At 34.2% G+C, this 20,477-nt stretch overlaps 2 protein-coding genes across 6 annotated transcripts in view; one reads left to right on the top strand and one right to left on the bottom strand.

Moving 5' to 3' along the window:
• LOC114928309 (uncharacterized) overlaps window positions 1–20,477 on the bottom strand; it is a 223,385-nt gene that overhangs the window by 152,190 nt on the left and 50,718 nt on the right. The window lies entirely within an intron of this gene.
• LOC114928311 (juvenile hormone epoxide hydrolase-like) lies at window positions 6,644–9,215 on the top strand. Its single transcript, XM_029299414.1, has 6 exons — window positions 6,644–6,965; window positions 7,075–7,267; window positions 7,975–8,314; window positions 8,403–8,638; window positions 8,778–9,018; window positions 9,118–9,215. The coding sequence occupies exons 1-5, from the start codon at window positions 6,774–6,776 to the stop codon at window positions 9,014–9,016; spliced, it is 1,200 nt and encodes a 399-aa protein (XP_029155247.1). The 5' UTR covers window positions 6,644–6,773; the 3' UTR covers window positions 9,017–9,018; window positions 9,118–9,215.

Here is a 20,477-nt window from a genome sequence, read left to right as displayed (position 1 = left end):
CATTAATCATTTTCAGATTATGAATAAATTAAGAATTAAATAGGGTGTTTCATTAACTCTTAATTATATAAATTTATTGCTAGCTTATATATTATCAAATTGAAAAGTATAAAAAAAAGATTAATTCTTGCGCTTGTTCTTATTGACTGTAATTATCGTACAGTCAAAGTTGAATGACATTATATCAAAGAATCCTCGTTATAGTTTGAGACAAAATTGATATAAAATAAAATTTGAGACCAGATCACGCGAGATTTGACACGAAATAATAGATAAGTAATTGGAATCTTCAGTTAATAAAGAAAATGCCGATATCGTTGAGCTCGATATTAAAGACAAGTTAGTGACAGGTAACGATGATCGTTCGGCTTTAACCGACTCCGATCAAGCGAGAGAACGGAAAAGAAGAGCCCCGATATCGGCACTCCTTTCGACTTGAGCACGGAGAAAGGAGACCGAAACTCGTTTCGGGAGTGCCTTTAGGGCCTCATTCGGAATAATTGACCGGAGAAGGAAGACTACCTCTCTTCCCTCCTGTTACCTTCGTCGTCAATGGATAATTTACTCTTTACTCCTCCGCTCATATCGGCTTATCCGCGTCCATTTCGATGCAAAGGACAAGACCCTGCCACGCCATGCCGGTTCAATATATCGCTCGATCGTGACGACAGAAAGAGAGAACGATGACAGATAGGCTGCCATGATCGCGCGTTTTGATGGGAGATTGCGAATAAATAACGAGTATCATATCGCGTAAACTGTGCTCCTTCACGTCAAGTTTGCACGATAAAATTTTAAGACTTCCGAGATCTCATTTTTCAATATTTTCTGGAAGAAATTCATTTCGAACGAAATATAATTCTTCATTTAATTTCTTTCTCGAAACACGGAATAATATTTTTTTATGGAAACGTAAATTTAGCATTATCAACCGAGCAAAAAGATATTTGAGAATCTCTTGATAATTTGTCCCTTCACTTAATTTGTTCATTATAAGTTATCAGAAAATCTTCACGATTTTCGATAAACACACAGAAATACATAGAATAAAACTATAATGGAATGCTGCATTAAAGTGCTTCTTTATACCGCAGATTTTTATTTAAATCGAATCACGTTTAACCCGAACTTTATGGCGACTGTAGATATCTCGACGGATCATCCTCGCTATTTCGATGCAGAAAGGGGGCACTCGGTTTTTAGGGTGCGGCCGCTATTCCGAAAAAGAGCACACCGTTGTCGCCCTCCGGCACCATTTGACCGAAATGGTCGTAGGAATGAGATTATTCAGTAATGGTGCGGACGCAAAAGGAAGTTACGTAGACGAAAGTAGATCTTGAATCTTAGATTTACCAGGTGCATTCAAGTGACGGACATTCGAAGCTTAACTAATATTTTTATCATGCAGCATTCTTTACATTAATATTAATCGTATTGATATTATATAACATAAATATTCTAAATATCATTCAAAAAAATCCATGAGTCTCACAATTTTATATTTCTCATGTATGATTTTAATTTAATTAAAATTTCAAATAATGCTGTCCAAAATAATTAGATCGTATCTAATAATATTTGCTTAAAATTAATAAAAAAAAAATATAAGTAATTTAATTATAAGTATAATACAAATTATTTAGATTATTCGCAAAAACTAATTATGCAAATAATCTAAATAATTTGCATTATACTAATTATAGCAATAAAATCAAGATATCGCTGTGTAAAAATGTTCTCGCCCACAAGTATTCGAGTGAAATGCAAATATGTTTTTCGAGCGAATATATGGTTGATGCGTTCGAGAACAACGAATCGAACTATCGTGTTCGCTCATTTGTTCCGTATTCAAGGTGAAACTTGGCCGAGACGATCGCGTTAGGTCGACAATTTCGAGCGAAATCGCCGGTCAAACGAGCCACTCGAAGCATGAATGAGCCGATCCTTCTCTCTCTTTCTCCGAGACGACAAATACGAAAAGCATCGCGTGGGTGTCGCGTCCTGTGCGCGCCTTCTCGCACAACGTCACGACTCACTTTTATTGATGCGACCTCCCATTGCATTTAAACCCTCGTCGAACGATGACCGCATGCGCGCGTTTATGCGATCGCATGTACCATCATCCTATCTCCGGGTGCATCTAGCGATGCATCCTGGATGTACGAAGCGTCTCACATTTACGATTAGTTCATCTATTTCCCACGAGAATAATGTTAATCGAAAAATAATGGCCTCTTTCTCAATTAATTTTTTTTATATTTAAATGAAGATATCGTCGAGTCGAAAATCTATCTTCGATCTTAAACTGTCAAAGCAAATTGCTTGTAACGGCATAAATAATTTTTTAAATAGAGTATATATATTTATATATTTCCGATAGCGGAAGCAATTCCCATTCTATTTGTGTTGTAAGAGTTCAATACCGGAAACGCTTCGACTACAACGAGATTCAAATTGATCGTAAAATATCACGCGCGTTCAGCAAACTGTGTAAAGACGATAGGAAACAGAAGTAATGAAATAGTCGCGGAATCGGATCGCGCATCCGAATTCGCGCGTTCGATCAACGACGCGACACTAAAAACGAACAAATGCGAGATGTCGTCGTCTGAATCGTACGAGCTTTCGAGCTTTTGTGCGAGAGCATTTTACGACTGTGCCTTTACGAGATCAAATGAATGAGCAGTGCGCGAATTTATAGTTGTGCACTTACTTATGCATTGGATGGTGCAGTCGCTTGTTACAGAGCACGTCGTAACAGAATCCTCTCCTTTTTATTATTTTTTTTAAAGAAGGGGTTGCTGTCATTCGAATAGATGATAATTTAAATATTAATTTTAGGGGATTTCAATTCCGAGAGTAATTAAAGATTTATTTGAGTATTTAAAGTTGAACGTTAAAAACAGAGACAAAAGCTTATATATCAAATGTGATATATACGTTTGTCAGAGAAATTTTAAGTAATTATACATTGAAAGAATCATACTTGTGGCACAGAGAAAGCAGCGAGACATCATTGAAAAGAATTATGCACGTGCTATATATGGCGGTATAGCATCGAAAAAAAAACTTTAAAGGTACCTCTCTTAAGGCAGTTAAGCAACTTTCGATTCGATCGTTATCTTCGATTTCATATATTGATTCGCGCACTCGATAACTCGATTCGACACGTTCAGTAAACTCATCCGAATTTTGATTACCATGAATAAAGAACAATTATCTCTTTCTCGACGTACCTTATAAGGTATCATTATACAATTTCTAGAATAATAAAAGCGATCGTTAAACGCACAAGTAAAGCACGCGATTGTTAAAACGCGCAGCCATCTATAGCCAATTTATTTATTTCAGAATAAAATGCATCTCTTTAAAAGACAAATAACATATAATTTAATAAATACGAGTTTATGAACAGAAGAGATATATTTTGATTATTATTTCTATAAAAGAGATAAGAGAATAAAAAGGTAATATTCTTTTCAAATTATATTTAAAAATTTTTGAAGAAAAATTATACTGAAATATACAAAATTATATGTGCACTTTTCGTGAAAATAATTAATCAATCCCAAGAGATTTTAATTTAAATAATATTTCAGGAAGATGGTATGAATTGAGAAAATAGAAATGATGAAATATGAAAGCTCGCACATAAATAAAAAATTACATAAATTAAATACAAAATTTCCAAATCTCCATCACAAATTTGATAAAATAATTTGATAATCTTTTTTCATCCAATTGTCCACATTTATTCTCCTATATTTATTCCCCTAGGTATATTATATATTATTATAAGAAGAAAAAAGATGAAATATTTGGAGTATCGCAAAATTGATGATGTCTCAAAGTCTCACGGTGCAAGCAAACAGGATGCACATTTCACTCTCGATAATTCTCGATAGTTCCGCGAAGGCGGAAGACATCGCGTGACGCGTCTCCGGGTCGCGATCGGCATGAATTAACGGCGATTTCGTTACGACCGCGTCGACACCTTCCTTCATGAGCGACGCGTACGTGTGTCGTATTATTTATAGAATGCCGGAGACTAAGAGCTCTGATAGGCAATCAAGGCAGGGCGCGCGTGCAGCATTCCACGGCTGAGTCACCGCAGTGCGTACAAACCGCTGTAGAGACACTCGACGTCTGGACCGCGAGTCGCCATGTTCAGTTCAAGAATATGTATATGCGTGTAAATACAAATCCGAGATATGTGGGAGAGATATATATTTACCTCACATACAGAAAATATGAATATATATATATATATATATATATATATATATATATTATATTATATATATTATTATATATAATATTATTAATTTTATATATATTATATATTATAATATTATATAATGGTATCACATAATATTATAATATATTATTATATATATAGTATATTCCGATATTAATTTATCAGAATTTTTCTCTCAAATATCTTCCTCTCTTTTATATTATTAATATTAATTTTAAATTTTGTTGAGAGAAAAACTTGATGCGTTTTTATTAATGCAAGAACGATAATATTAACTGCATTATTTGCGCTGATCGATTGAATTTGACAGCGCGTTCATCGGATTCTCTGACTTTGCCTTTGCCTGCACATCGTATTAATGTCAAACGTTTCTTTCTTTGTTTACGCGAGCAAACGCTATGAATATCCGGCATCGTATGGTGCACAATGCATTATGCGTGTCACGATTCCAGATAATAACAGACAAATCAATGACATACTGGGCAAATATGTCGAATAATTAAAAGTAATTATAAAATACAGAATCATAATTTATCAATGATCATTACATATGATTATTAAAAAAATGTTACTTCAAGGTTCATAATATTATCATGAGATTTTTAATTGCATTAAACTTAATTAAAATCCAATTAGCATAAGTAATTATGAAAAAATATTAATGTTCGTGACAAATCTCCTCTTTTCGCGCGAATGTCTAAAGTTTTATATAAAATTTAATTTTATATAAAAAAAATAACCTTTTTTATTTAATATTTTAAATCTTAAGTAATATGTAAAAGAGAGCTTTTGTCCGGTCGCAGTTTTATATTTCTTTTATGTACAATATCATGCGATATTATTAAAATTAGTATAGGATCAATTTTATAATATTATCAGAACAACGAATTATACTGGAGTGAGGTTCATTGTACGTCCTCGACCCCAGATGAAAGGAATTGTCACCCTAATTCGAGTAAGAGAACCCTTCACGAACTAGAATACGTGCTCGGCATTGTGGCCATTGTTAGTTTTGTTACGGCACTATTGTGAAACCGGTCATTCACGGTGGTATTCTCCGCTTTATTCCAAGAAATCCTTTGAGATTTTTCGTCATCACGAAAGAACGGTCTCTATTAGACGATGACTTTATCCGACAAAAAATTAATACGTTTAAGTAAAATCAATTTCCGCGTGCTGCTGTAATTATTTAAAGAAGAATTATCGGAATATTCAAACCAACAAAAATTAAATTCAAAATGCGTACTCTAAATATTGTATAATTTATATGCCTTACATACATATCACAGAGAAACTTTTCTTATTTTTCTTCTTTCTATATGTTTTAAAATAAATTCAATATAGGAACAAATATTTAAGATTTATGAAAAAATTTCAACATTAGAGAGAGAGTTATTTTTTTAGTTGAACACACTTTTTGTATTTTTCATTTTTCCTCTCTTCTCTCAAACATCGAAATATATATATATTCTATGTCTACTTTATTTTATTCCGTTCTAGTTCAATTAAAAAAAACAAATCTATTGCGCGCAAAACACGTACGTTACGCAATTATTTCTACCATCTTTTCAATTATCGAATATTTTAATTGTCTATTATTTTCTCAATGTTTTTTTTCTGAAAGTTGCGTTGATGAACACACGGCAATTTAATATTCGTGAATAAATTATCATCCAATAATCACTTATAAATTATTCACCCGACGATTATTTCATCGTTGACAGATGCCTTTTCCATGTCTCTTCCTTCCTTGCATACATTCTTTGCTGCTCCTTTGCACAACCCTCATACGACTCTCTTTCGCGGAGACACGTTAATTATGATCGCACGCGCACTATCATTATCAGAACATGACGATAGCGCGACATTTTGCACTTCCGATGATAATAATTGTACGCAACGCGCATTTGATTATATTGTGATGAAAGAACAACGATCGCACTTTATTCCGCGCTTGCTAACTTATATTATAATATATATGCAAATAAGTATACAAACTGAAAAATTAAAGATAAATATTCGCAGAATATAATATCCAAAAATACTTATTTATTGTCTTTATAAGACAAAATATTTAACATACATATGTATAAAATAATTATATGCACAGAATTTTCCATTCCTTGCAATTTCAAATTAATGCTGAGTTTGATCATTTCTCATGGATAATATAAGTGGATCAATATTTGTCGAATTAATAATGTGGAAATATAATGGCGATAAATAATATAGTAAGAATTTTCGATCCTCTATCTTTCTATACACACAGCTCCTAATTTTTTTTCTTGACAACAGAAGATTCAATATAGGTATATTCGATCGGCATATTAGGTGACTTTTATTATTTATTGTTATTTAGCAAGTCTAGTCCGCACGCGCGTCCCGAATTCTATTTGCCCCGAAATTATTATTGTGGTAACAAGTAGGTGCGAAACAAGAGTCAAACATTTCAAACTAAAAGCATATCAAACGTTATTAAATTACTTGCATTAAAAATTCATTAAAGTGAAAGAAAATGTTTGCTGGAAATATGGGCTATCTGCTAGCTGTAACTAATGCGATTACTTTAAATCGCTTTTCGACGTTCAACCCTTTAATAAGGTATTTTTCTTCTCAAATAATTAAGCCCAATAAATGGTGGAGACCCGGTACTGAAGATTCTGCCATCAATGAGATTAGACCATATAATATTAGTTTTTCTGAAGAGGTAATTCTTTAAAAAATATGTAAATTGAATTTATTTAAAATCTATCTTACACAAATAAAAAGTCCAGATTAATTAAGCAGTATTAATAATATAAATAAACTATTTTCAGCTCGTGAAAGATCTAAAATATAAAGTAAGAAATAGTGAAATTTTTGTGAAACCAAAATTGGAAAAAGATCGTAAAAAAGAGATGAACATGTACACTTTGTGCACCCTTTTACGTCAGTGGGGATATAATTATAATTTTCAGGAACGCGAGAAATATATAAATAGTAATCCACATTTTATAACTAATGTCCAAGGTAAAATAATAATTTGAAAAAGTACAATAAATAAATTTAAAAATTATGTAAATAATTTTAATATGAGCAATACTTTTATAGCTTATTAATTTGAAATTCAATTCAATTAAGATAAAAATAGTAGTTATACCATTAAACTGAATTAAAATACAATATAAATATTGAAAATATGTATAAATATTATAATGTATAGTTGATAAAAATTTTTAATTTATTTAACTTTTGTTATTATTGATTTTTTCTATTATATTGTAAAAACCATACTTGTGTTATAGCACAAAAATTTATTGTAAATAGCCATACAATAATATTGCAATATTACTTTGTTGATACTTTATATTATTAGCCGTAAAAAAATAACATATAACAAAAATGGACATTGTTTAACATTCTTCAAAGTCACAAATACTTTGATCGGTAATGATCGTTAATAACGACTATAAGAATTCTAATAGCTCAAACTCATAATAATGTAAAATATCAGTAACAATATTTGAAATTTTCACTTTTTAGAAATTAAAATAAAATATAAAAAAACATGTGATGATAAATATTTAAAAAATCTGATGAAAAAAAGAAAACATAATACTGTATTTTAAAAAGATATTTACACAAAGAAAAGAAAAAATTTAAAAAAGAGAGAATTATCAATCTTAACATAGTTATTAAGTTAAATAAATAATTGTAGGTATATTTTGCATTCTCAGGATTAGACATTCACTTTATTCATATAAAGCCACATGTGAAGAAATGTAATGTCAAAAAGAGATATATGCCATTGCCATTGCTACTTTTACACGGATGGCCAAGTTCAGTAATAGAATTTTATAAAGATATATCATTAGAAAAGTCGCGTGAAATAATAATACCTTCCTTGCCTGGATTTGGTTTCTCTAGCGCACCAACAATATCTGGTTTTTCATGTATTGACATGAGTGTGGTTTTAAAAAATCTTATGTTGAAACTTGGTCATGATAAATTTTACGTTATAGATGACCGTCACGATGCTATTAACAGCTATATTATGTCGATGTTATTTCCGCAACAGTAAGTTTATTTTTTTAATAAGAAGTTTATGAAGGTTCTAATTCTAAAGAAAAAAATATATAAAAATTGTTTATTATTTAAATTGTAGCGCGTATAAAGATTATAGCATATTTGGATATAACAACGCATATCGAGAAAGAGATTACTTTTTTTCGGAATTTACTAAAAAAATAGTACCAGTTGAAAAACTCTTAAAAAAATTCGGATACCTTGAGGATCAAGCTTCAGAAATAAACAAAACTGATAATGTTTCAGAAATAAACACAATTAATAAAGCTGCAGAAATGAACACAATTGATAATGCCTCAGAAATAGACACAATTAGTATGTAATGTATTCGTATTTTATAATTCTATAAAAATATTTATAGATTTTATTATTAATTGAATGCAGGAGATTAATGTAGAATATAAGCAAGAGATTAAAAATCTAGCATTTTCAAAGTTTATACTATTTGTTTTAGAGATTGATTTAAAGGATTCACCAGATGCTTTGGCAGCGTATTTTATGGAAATAATTTTGAATCGACCATCTTCTAAAGCCTACCTCACAGATGAACAAAAAATGCATTTTTACATGGAAACAATTGATAATTTAATGATGTATTGGGCACCACAGTGCATAAATACAGCGATACAAGTATATGACGAACAGTTTAAAAATCTGCCAAATGAATTTTTTAAGCTATTAAACAATTTTTAATCGTAAGTTGCTATTGTATTATAATAAAATAATAAAATTTATGAAAAATTACAAATGTAACATTTTTATAGAGAGCCATTGATAATCTCCGATTTTTTCAGTATTTCTGCAAAGGTCTTCCACTTTTAATGGCATTGAAAAAAACAGTTCCTGAATTCCTTGGATGTTATATCAACATAATTAATTTTCACTATTTGAAAAGTTCGATTATTTTACAAATAATATTATATATAAATTAATTTTAATAATATTATATATAAATTATAATATTATATATAATATTATAATATAATATTATATACAATATTATATATATATATAATATTATATATAAATTAATTTTAATAAAAGTGTATAAATAATGAGAATAAAAAGAATTTAAGCATGTATTCGGATTATTTCAAATGCAAAAAAATAAAAGGAATTTTTAGCGTAAATATATACGTACATATGTATGTGAGATAATAATTGTAATTGTGAGAATATATAATTGTAATTGTTAGACAACTTAATTCAAGGATTACATATGCATGTATATAAATGTAAATTATTAATGCATGTCAGAAAAAGAGAAGCATTAAGAAAATAATATATAACTATTTTCAAAAATTCATTATCAAAGATCGATAATTAAAGAGAAGATAAAAATAATCGTATAACACAATTTTATATTAAATTTATAAAAATTATAGAGGAAGCAGAATATAGAAAAAATTTCTCGATGTGATATGTACTATATAAATATATGTATATTTAAAAATCGCGTAAAAATCTATATTTCAATCAAATATTATAATTAATATTAGTTAAAAATTCTAATATTTAAAAATTAGCTCAAAGTCATAATAATTAATTAGTAGATATCATATACATATATATACGTATATAATAATTACTTGGTTAAGACTATAATAGAATATATTGAAACAAATGGGAGAAAAATATAAAGATTAATATTTCATGTCATTATTATTCTTATGTTTCACTACCCGATTATTAAAAAATAAAATTCTGCATTTTGGTGCAGCTGAAATTTACGCGCCTTAAATTTATCTTCTTGGCACGCAAACTGAATTTTACGCAGCTGCGTGGCGTCTTGATTCGCGATGCAATGCGTCGCGTCGTCTCGACTGTTGGATCTCCTTATTTATCGCGAAGTGATTCGAGCTTTCGTTGAAATCCTTCCCACTTTGAATTTCCGAGTTAATTCACAAATGCAATTGCGACACTCATATTTTGCGACACCAAGGCATCCACGCGTATATATACATGATATAATAAAATTTGACAATTTATCCTAGAACACGTATGTCCATTTTTTATCGTCTCCTTTTCCAATTTCACATTAACAGAAAACACATCAATACATATATCTTTATCTCAAAAAAAAAAGAAGTAACTTATATTGAAAAGCTGCTTAAATTTTCAAAGTTATTTTCCTTCATTGAATATTTTAAACACAACATGCGGATGTGATCGTTTCTTGAGAATCTCATGAAATTTAATAGTCAAGCATAATTAGAGGCAAACGCGGAGCGACAGCTTCGAACACCGGGCGTGTCTTCCGCGAAAACGCGCGAGCGCATTTCGATTGCGTGAGCGCAATCGCCAGCGCGCTGCACCTGCCGAGAAGTTGCATACCGCGCGTGTACGAGGGATGCGAGTTATTTCGGGAGATCGTCGAAGCTCGACATCGCAGGCGGCAGCAGCAGCAACAGCAAAGCGTCATACTGTCTGTGAGAGAGGCGCACGTGCCTCGGCGCTAATGGCTCATTCAGGATGCGACCGCGCGAACGAATTCAAATCAAAGAAGACTGACGCGACGGTCAAACTCATTTTCGCCGAACTTGGCTGTTTCGCGGTCCAAACATTATTTATGGTCATTTTATTAGTATGTACTTGGTGGCATTCGTCAATAATACATCTTTTTTTTAGATATACATATGCAATTTTCAGATTTTTTCAATATTACACAGAGAAAATTGTCTCTTAGAATTTATCCGAAAAATCATGATATTGGAAGAATTTTATAAGGGTTTTTTTGATTAATATTTACCGCAATATAAATATTAATATCTACCATAATAAGATATAAAATATACTCGATTAATTTTACTATGTATTATACATATTAATATTTTTATCGTAAGAGAAAATTCTCTCCGTGTATGTATTTTCTTTTTTAATTTCGAAACACATATATATTCTCAATAAAACCGTTATTATGTAGCAAGCTGGAGCAAATCGGGAAAGTTAAATTGAATATCGATTTTAGATTAACTTATCGTATTTAAACAAGTTTATATAGGAATTAAGATAAGTATCCCCCTTTTAGCGAATTAAAAAAATGTTATTTCCAAGTTAATCAAAGTTCCTCAATTATGTAGTAAATGTTGGTCAAAAAATACCGCCCTATAGTTATCGCGTTCGAGAGAACGCGACCTCGGGGATTTCGTAAAGCGAAAATCGAGTAGGCGATAGGTACATCGAGAGAAGCGCTCCTCGCGGAATAGAGCGGTCCAGGAGGCACGCGATGCATCCATCCCGACGCGGAACGTGACGTGACACCGGATCCGCCTCCGGTTGCCTGCGCTCGCTCGGTCCGAGGCAATTCAGCCGGCACATCGCTCGGTTATTACCCCCGAAGTAACTTCTCTCGGGTGTGTATGTTCCTCCCTTTTCGAGAGACGCGAGCGCGGCGTGTTTCCTCTCGCTTGACAGGCGGACAAATCGCCGCTCTCTCTCTCTTGCAGTCCGGAAACTCTCCCACGATTGCACTCGGGAATAATGCAGCGTGAGCCAAGTGCACGAGAGCCTCGACCTCGACGATGATTGCCGTTCCGAAGGGGATCGAAGTGTAACTATCGACGGCCGAAACGTAGCTTGTTTGTCAAGCAACAACATCGCGTCGAAGGACGAAACGTCGCACGTATAGCCTTCGCAGTCGAGTTGCAATCGAGTGAAAAATTGCCGCGGATATATACCGTAATTTCAAATCGAATTTGCGACATCGATCTCTATCCTTAAGGGATATTCCTTTCAAATTGGTCGAAAGGCGTGTCGGAGAAATTTCAGCTCGGTGGCTTTCTGAAGCGTCTATTTACGTCGAGTATATAAAAATACGATATATTCATATCGTTCGGAATATATAGCATTGAGTTGCGAAATTCTTATTATTGCGCGGTGATTTTTTCAATCTTGGAAATAGGAATTTTCTATAGAAAATAAACGCGTATGAATCAGCCATTGTCCTCTCTCTCTCTCTCTCTTCGAACGACAGTTTCATGTTTGATTCGCGACTACGGAAGCATCGCGAGTCCCGTCATGCGAATATTGCGATCGTAATTCTGGGAAATCGGATACGATTTCCTAAATCACGCGATTTTCACGGCCGAGCCGATCTCTCCCGATTGCCCGGATTCCCACACGGGCGATATTAATCTGACGATTTATAGAGGACGACAGAGCACCGAAAGGACCGAAATTCATGATTCTATATCCCCGCATACTCTTTCGCCACGCCATACGCGTCTCCTAATAAAGTTTCGTCCCACTTTATTGCGAGGTTATTGAATATGTCGTCCATTCCTCATCGTGATTTATACTTCCTGCCTCTACCTGCCGTCGCGACCGGAGAGAGAAAGATCCTCTCTCTATACGGCTGTCGTGTAAATAATTACGGCGGTATAAAAGTTTCCAGACGAGAGAACACCGTTCCCGCTAAGCCGCGTAACCCACAGTCGAAAAAATGATGAAACTCACCGGTAGCTGCTAATGCTAGATACGTCTCCAGGGGACGCAAGACCGATAACTGTGAAAATGAATTATGGGAAAGTCATAACCCACGTCGGGTATCGCGACGTGATTTATTGAGAAAGAAAAAAATCGAAATTTCCGGTGATTTCTACTCGTCCCTGCAGGACATCACGTTTTATAGAACGCTAAGAATTTCTTTTTAAATTTTTATATGGACCAGTTTTTTTTTTTTTTTTTTTTTCCATATACGTACCTATAAGGTAGGTATATGAGAAATTTAAATTTGTCAAAGTAATCGACGAAAGCGGGATTTTTCTCTTTCACAATATTTAATTACGACATAAATTTCGGATTATAGACGCTCGCGTATGTATCGAAGAATTAATCACGCTTTAGAATTATTCATATAGATGGAGCGAGATTTTGAAATAAACTTGACCTAACATGACATGCGTTTTCTTCTTTCTTATTAAATATATTCCTTATCCGACGAGAAAATCATGCTCGCGCAAACCGGCTTCGTTAAACTTTTTAATAAGAGGCAAACGTTAATCGTGGGACCAATTTATACCTAATGACCGACGACGCACCACTAAATTAGCTTTCTACCGCTGGAAGGCCTACGAAAATAGACGACGAATAAAATTGTTTCCTGTTACGAACCATATTAATTAATCTCGTGCCGTTCGTAATATTTTTCAATCAAGAAAAGAGAATGTCGATTGTATTCTCAGAATGACATGAATATGTACTAATGCTTTTTTATAACACTTCTCGAGTTTAATAATCTTCAATTCTTAAGTATAAAAAATTTTAGCGCATGATATCATAAATCTTTTTTTTTTCCCAAGTAATTTCTCGTAGAATTGCTCGTTGTGTGCGGAAATAAAGCGCAGCGTATATAATTAATAACGCCATAAATAAATTTTTACAAGTTCCGTATATCAAGCACATCTCTCTCCTGCGTATAAATCGTATAAATTCTTTAAATACTCATCTTTGAATGCACACGCGCGATTGAGTAAGAAACGAGAGGGAAAGGTTTATGGTCGATATTTTTGACATTCCATTACCCTGCTAAATCGTATGCATTTCTGCCTTATGTACCGCGTACCGTTCGATTAATTAGCTAAGCTCGTAAATGTTGACTATCATCGCGTTCGTCATTGTTCTCTCTCTCTCTCTCTTATCGGACTTTAGCCCCGAGCAAGAAGCCGTACTCTCGTCTAGACGTTAAGGCTCGACTGCGTGTGATGCTCGCTGGATGTGCTGGAATTACGACTACCGGTTTTCCTTTGGTAGCGCACGGAGAGAGAACTCGAGAGACTCTGGAATTTCTTCCAGGGAACTTATTACGAAACATTCGCGGAAAATCCTGATCCGTTACCGCATCGGGCGGGCGTTCACCTCTTCGCTATATATATTGCATATGCGAGACTCGCCTGTGGGGAATCGCGCATGCGTATAACATCATAAATGATTTATTTGTTTCGTTATTACATATGCCACGATTCATTTTTCGCGCCCGATGAAAGTCCAAGGTACGTATATGTATATGTATACATCGTACAACTGGTGTTACGCGATTGCGATTGCACACTGTAGCGAAATACATGCGTTATATATAACCTGAGTATTTTCTATGCACAACAGAGAATGACGTGTAAAAATATTATTTATTTTTTTTTCACGCTTATTCGATTTATCAAACGTGCTTAAATGCAGTTTAAAATAGAATAGTATGCAAATATATTAGATTTCATCAAGCGTTAGAAAGTGTGAATTTTTACAAATGAAAATATATCTGCGGAAGAAATATAAAAAGGCAAGAGAGATTTCGAAGATAAATTCGTCGTTTTAAAATTACTCTGTGAATGACAAATGTATATGATTGATGATGATTAATCTTGATATTCTACAGATTATACCTTAGAAGTCATACCAGAGTCGTCTACGTTTTCTATCCATCTAAACTTTCGCTTTTACATTACCTCTTGCATTATGCTAATGTTAGCAAATAAATGAACCGCATCTTATAAATAGTGAGAAAATTGTATATAGTCAATGAAGATAATAATAAAGCGAATATTGTGAAAGTGATGTCGAAGACACTTTAAAGAGAGAGAGAAAGATCATTGGACATTTCAAGTTGAAAGATAAAGTTTGAAACTACAACTTGATAAAATAATCTATTTGATTAAGTGCTTCTGCTAGTATTTAGTGAACTTTTTTCAAAACTTTCTAATTGCAGCAGGCGATTTCGCAATTCGATTTCGTCGCGCGCGATAATTGCGCTGTCGCGAGTCTTGGCACAGTTTTTACGGTAGTTTATCGGTCGAATAAATTTACGGTTTCGGGAACAGCCCGAATGTGTGCGACCTAGGCTTTCCCAGAGTGCTACGGCCTCTGCTATCTCAATTCCTCATCTACGACAAACCGGGCGGACGCGCTGAGAAATATCTCTCCACCGCTGTCTACAGCTTTTCGACCTGTCCCTCTTTCAGTAAACTGGTTTCGGACTTTGTTCCCTAATGGGATTAGCGGGATTAGCATCTGATCTCACCTTGCCACGTGTATACGTGCGTACGTGCGTGTGTTTGCTCGTTAGTGCAATACGCGCAGCTACGGTCCATGCCGATTCAAATGCCGGATTAGTTCGGGCCGGCAATTTATTTTGTACTCACGTAGACACACACTCTCTCTCTCGAATTTGAACCTTTCGTTACGAAATACGCGTTTGTAAAAGAAAAAAAATCCTCGCGACTGTCCGATACGCGTGTTCTTGGAATATCTGTTGCAGGGATTTTTTTAAATGTGTTTAAGTCTCATAAAAAAAATGTCTCCCGTGAGATTATGCGCGGTTTCGTTTCTATAATCTTCCTCTCTGAAGAAATATTAACTTAAATCTCTTCTGTGCGTCGTAACATGAAATTAAAATTTCAGTTAAAATTTAAATGAAACTTTTGCTAAAATTTAGAAGTTTCTTGAAGAGATAATCGTTAATTATTAGCATTTTTATATTTTTAAAATTTATTTTATTTCTGTGTAGAGATGATGTATTATTCCCTCATCATTCAAAAATTTCTTTCATCCGTAAAAGTATCTGTTTCTTCTTTGCGTTTTATATGATATTTTTATCCACTTATCGCGCGATCAATGAATAAGTGGAATGTGAGAAACGCGCGATTATTGTCCCTTTTTTCTGTAAGTAGATGAAACGAGAGATGCAACGAGAGCAGATTAACATGGGAACGGAGATCGTCCTCGACGAGGCGTAAGGAAATTGGAATAAATTCGTCCGATACGATCGCGTCTTCCTCTTGCTCGACTTTTGACGGCTTTGTCCGCGCAACCGCAGAAAAAGAGAAAGAAAGAAGAACTCTCATATTTTTTTACTCGAGAAAAAAAAGAAGGAATTTACCCTTTTGGACTAAGCGCGAGATAAAAATCGCGCTGGGATCTGTACACAAGATTGTCCCTTGTCATAGATCTCTTGACAGATCACGCGAGTCTGCGACCTCTGTTCTTAGAAAGCAACTCTCAATAGCAAAATAGGTGTCTCAACGATTAATTAATCACCCTATTCTTATTTCATACGAATAACAAAAATGTATACTATAGGTATAGTCTCGCATATACAATTATGTAATATATTGCGTGATAAATAATTATATAATATGTAATGTTATATACACATGTACACAATATTTTAATACAATTATATATGTATATAAGACCTTCATATCGTATACATAGTTTTTTAATCGTTTTATAGTCGAGATTAAGATTTGAAGTGTTTATACAACTATTTGATCCATGTCCGCACACACTTGAGTTTTACCCAGATTTTTTCATCGATAACAAAATTCTCAAATATATACCTAATCTTGAGGTAGCAGAAGATAAGAGATCAACGATGACGCTCGAGATAAAATCTAGAATCGATTTTGTTGGATCTAATTTCGTGACTCTCTGCTTTGTAACGGGATCTTTTTTATGTTAATAACGTCGCGACAAGAGTTTCTCCTCAGATTTCAGACATTCCTCCTCCTTCATCGATCAATTACGTACGCTCTTCTTACGTTGCCCCATTATGCGCATAAGCCGAGCGATAAATGCACGATAGATTACCTGTGTGATGTGGCGATGCAAGGCGAATTAAGGACACGATTTTTCCGCACATTAGTCATTTCCGTGGATGAAAGTAACGTATACGAGCAACGATATAGTAAAGAAAAAGGCATTCAATTTCCGTCATCCTCTACTTTGTCCCTTTTTCGCAAAAAACTTGAAAAAATATCTTTCTAAACTTGTACATAATCTGCGAAAAAATATAAAGTTACACGCACTTTTTTATATATATATTACATTATATTTAGATTTATATCTACTGCTTAATATTTTTATAGTGTCTTTAAAATTAAATTTAATAATTCTAATTTCTTAAAAATTTTTATTGAAAAATATAATCTTGATCTATAAACTTTTATTTATATATATGTATAACTTGAGCTTTGAATCCCAGAATTATCGCCAGATGAATAAATATGCAACTGCGTGTATATAAATTTCGTAGCAATATCAAATTATATACGTGTTCATGAGATAACTTGAATTTTCTCGCAAGGAAAACGACTCTTCGAATTAGCCAAGAAACATTTCTGATCTCTTCTCCGCGACGTAAATCCTACGAGACATCCTATACGTCGAGTGAAATATCGAGTATTACGCGATTACGAAAGCGCGCGAGCGTTTAACATCTCGCGTGCAACCGCTTCTCGATCGGTCATAAATGATATTTGCATTAACGACGTGCGCGATTGAATCTGCGAGGGCCGAAGGTCCGCCAACACTTGGTTAAACCTTCGCGAGGACACTGTAAATCCTTTCTCCCTTCCTCCCTCGAGAGCGAATGTACTCGGCGATCCGACAGATTTATCACACGCCATTTAAAACGACGCGTCGCACATTCTCCTACCGAGTATATATACGTGTGTATGCACGTGGATATATCCCATGAGATATCCACCGCGGAAATCGATTCGTCGCGTTTTATTGCGATATGGAAATATCGGAATGTGTCGCGTAACGCGGGAATTTCATGCAAATTTCAGTAAACAAATAAACAACCGTTTAAATCGAATTGATTGCGCCTCCTTAATAAATATATTCCGCGAGCAGGTCGTTTAATTCCGTAAAATATGAAAAAATAAGGCTCGCGATAAAGTTCCTAAGAAAAATTGTGACAAAGAACGAGATATTCAATCGAACGTGTAACATCGATCGTATATCGTGTACGTACACGAGAATCTTTTCCCGAGGCTGTAAAAAGAAAGCGCACGATCCCTGACATCTCTACTTAATTAAGGAAGCAATAAAGGCACGAGTGTGACGCCGCACCTACATGAAACAACTTTCGAAATGATCGCGCGACCTCCCTCACTCACGAAACTTCTGTGCGTCCCACACTGCCGCAATAAAAACCCGCTCGTGTGTTAAGCATCCTCGCCGAGATATATGCTTTATGACCCCGTTATGACAATGGACGGATATTATCTCTCGATATCGACCTGACGTAAGAAAAAGAATCAAAGATTTCATAAGAAGCGCATAATACATAAACCTTATTCACTGACACTTTCGCGAATGGGGGGATGGATTTTTTTTCCTTTTTCAGGGTGTCCAGCAGACTCAATGAAAAAAATTCCCTGACTTTTATAGATTTTCCAAGACCAGACATTCATTTTTTCCCTGACTTTTTAGTATTATTTTTTTCATATATATAATTTGCATATTAATTATATGATAAATTAATTAAATATTAAATCATAAAATCCTTTTGTCAACAATAAAAAAGTTCGGAAGTTAAAACAAAAATGTCACTATAAACTATTTAAATAATCGCCTTTCTTATATTATATATCAAATTTTTTAGTTTTGTCCCTATCAAATACATTGAAATAAAATAACACGACGATGAAAATATAAATGAACGAACACGCTGTAGATGAATCGATTTTTAATTAGCGTGCTGGGAGTCAAGGAAAAGTTTATATTTATTTAATAAAAAATTTCCAATTATTGAGACAAATGTAGAATAATATGAAAAAATCCAGATAAATAGTAAAATTTCCTGACTTTTTTCACCGACAATTCCAGATTTATAAAATTCTCTGACAATGCTCGGTTTTCCAGATTTCCCTGACCGCTACACGGAGAGGAATTTTCTCTTAGAATTGAAATCATTAATTAAATATTAATATGCACATAGTAAAATTAATCGAGTATATTTTATTGCAGTAGATATTAATATTTTTATTGTGGTAAATATTAATCAGAAAAATTCATAAAATACAGACACCCTGTTTTTTTTAAGAAACGCGTGTGGTCCCAAAGTTGACCCCGGTGCTGAAAAGGTCGTAATACGCGAATTTGAATGCACCCTCTGCACCGCACGTGTCCTTGACTCGCAGTCATATGCTTTACGGAAGAAGCCAGACAGTCAGGATGACCCGGGCACCCGAAAATATTTACGTCTTCGGCCGCTCGGAGAGAGCAAAAGGACGAGAGAAGGCGAATGAGAAACGACGACGTGTCCATCGACGTTCGCGCGAGCGCCGGGACAGGAAAGAATTTATAAGAGTCGCTCGTAAGATTTACAAACGGGATCTCGCCGGTCGTAAAACGTGATCCGAAGAAATATACGCCTTGTTTAACGGGGCGAGACGGCTGACAGGAACGACGAAATTGAAGCGGAAGCGAGAGCACGCGCGCGCGATCGAGAGTCGGATCCTGCGAAAAGGGAGACGTGCGCCTATTTATTTCTCTTCTTTCTCGGAAAACCTGGCGACCCGTCGCGTGCTACCGCGCTATCGCGTGCAAAGAGAACGATGACACACTTCCTGTCGTCACGCTCAATTTTACTCGATTTTAAATGTTAGAAAAAGCCCACTTTAAAGAGAGAGCCGGTCACGTAATCTAATTCTTATTCTTAGCCTTTGACTTTAATGTCAGCCTCTCGAAAGTGTCGCATTTAATAGTCGTCGCTCCGGATATCCTATACACGGAGAGAATTTTTTCATGGAATTTATCCTGAAAATCATGGTAATCGTAAAACAATTATGGTACTGCAAGAATTTTATAAGAGTTCCTCTGATTAATATTTACCACAATAAAAAATATTGATATGTATGTAATAAAATTAATCGAACATTTTTGATATCTTATTATAATAGGTATTAATGTTGTTCATTCTAATAAATTTAATTTATAATATTGTCTCGTGATTTAATAATTGTCGCTTCGGATATCTATATCCTATGTACACGCGGGGAGAATTTGTTCTTAGAATTTACCCTGAAAATCATGGTAATCGTAGGACAATATAGTATTGAAAGAATTTTATAAGTTTCTCTGATCAATATTTAGCACAATAAAAAATATGAATATGTACATAGTAAAATTAATCGAACATATTTTTATATTTTTCGCGACGATGCAAAGGGCACTTCCGGTGCAGTTTATTCGCAGCGTGACCTATCGAGCTAATTATGCGTCCGGTGTTTTTGCTTTCGCTCGTTCGCAATCAAAGCTATCGCGTATCAGATGATGTGACGTAGCCGAGAAAGCGTTTCTGACAATGAGAGTCAGGTTCACGTGGCAGATGCGGGATTCGAGGAAGTGCATCACGGTTCGTCTTATCAGT

Source organism: Nylanderia fulva, unplaced genomic scaffold, assembly GCF_048542155.1.
Source record: "Nylanderia fulva isolate GAGA-0341 unplaced genomic scaffold, ASM4854215v1 Scaffold1, whole genome shotgun sequence".
Taxonomy (NCBI): Eukaryota; Metazoa; Arthropoda; class Insecta; order Hymenoptera; family Formicidae; genus Nylanderia; species Nylanderia fulva.
This window is presented reverse-complemented; position numbering and strand designations above follow the sequence as displayed.

Excerpts from the sequence above, each read along its gene's own strand:
- LOC114928311 (XM_029299414.1), top strand. The coding sequence starts at position 6,774 with ATGTTTGCTGGAAATATGGGCTATCTGCTAGCTGTAACTAATGCGATT. Across the intron at positions 6,966-7,074 it reads ATATTAGTTTTTCTGAAGAG|CTCGTGAAAGATCTAAAATA; the intron begins GTAATTCTTTAA and ends AACTATTTTCAG. Across the intron at positions 7,268-7,974 it reads TTTTATAACTAATGTCCAAG|GATTAGACATTCACTTTATT; the intron begins GTAAAATAATAA and ends TTGCATTCTCAG.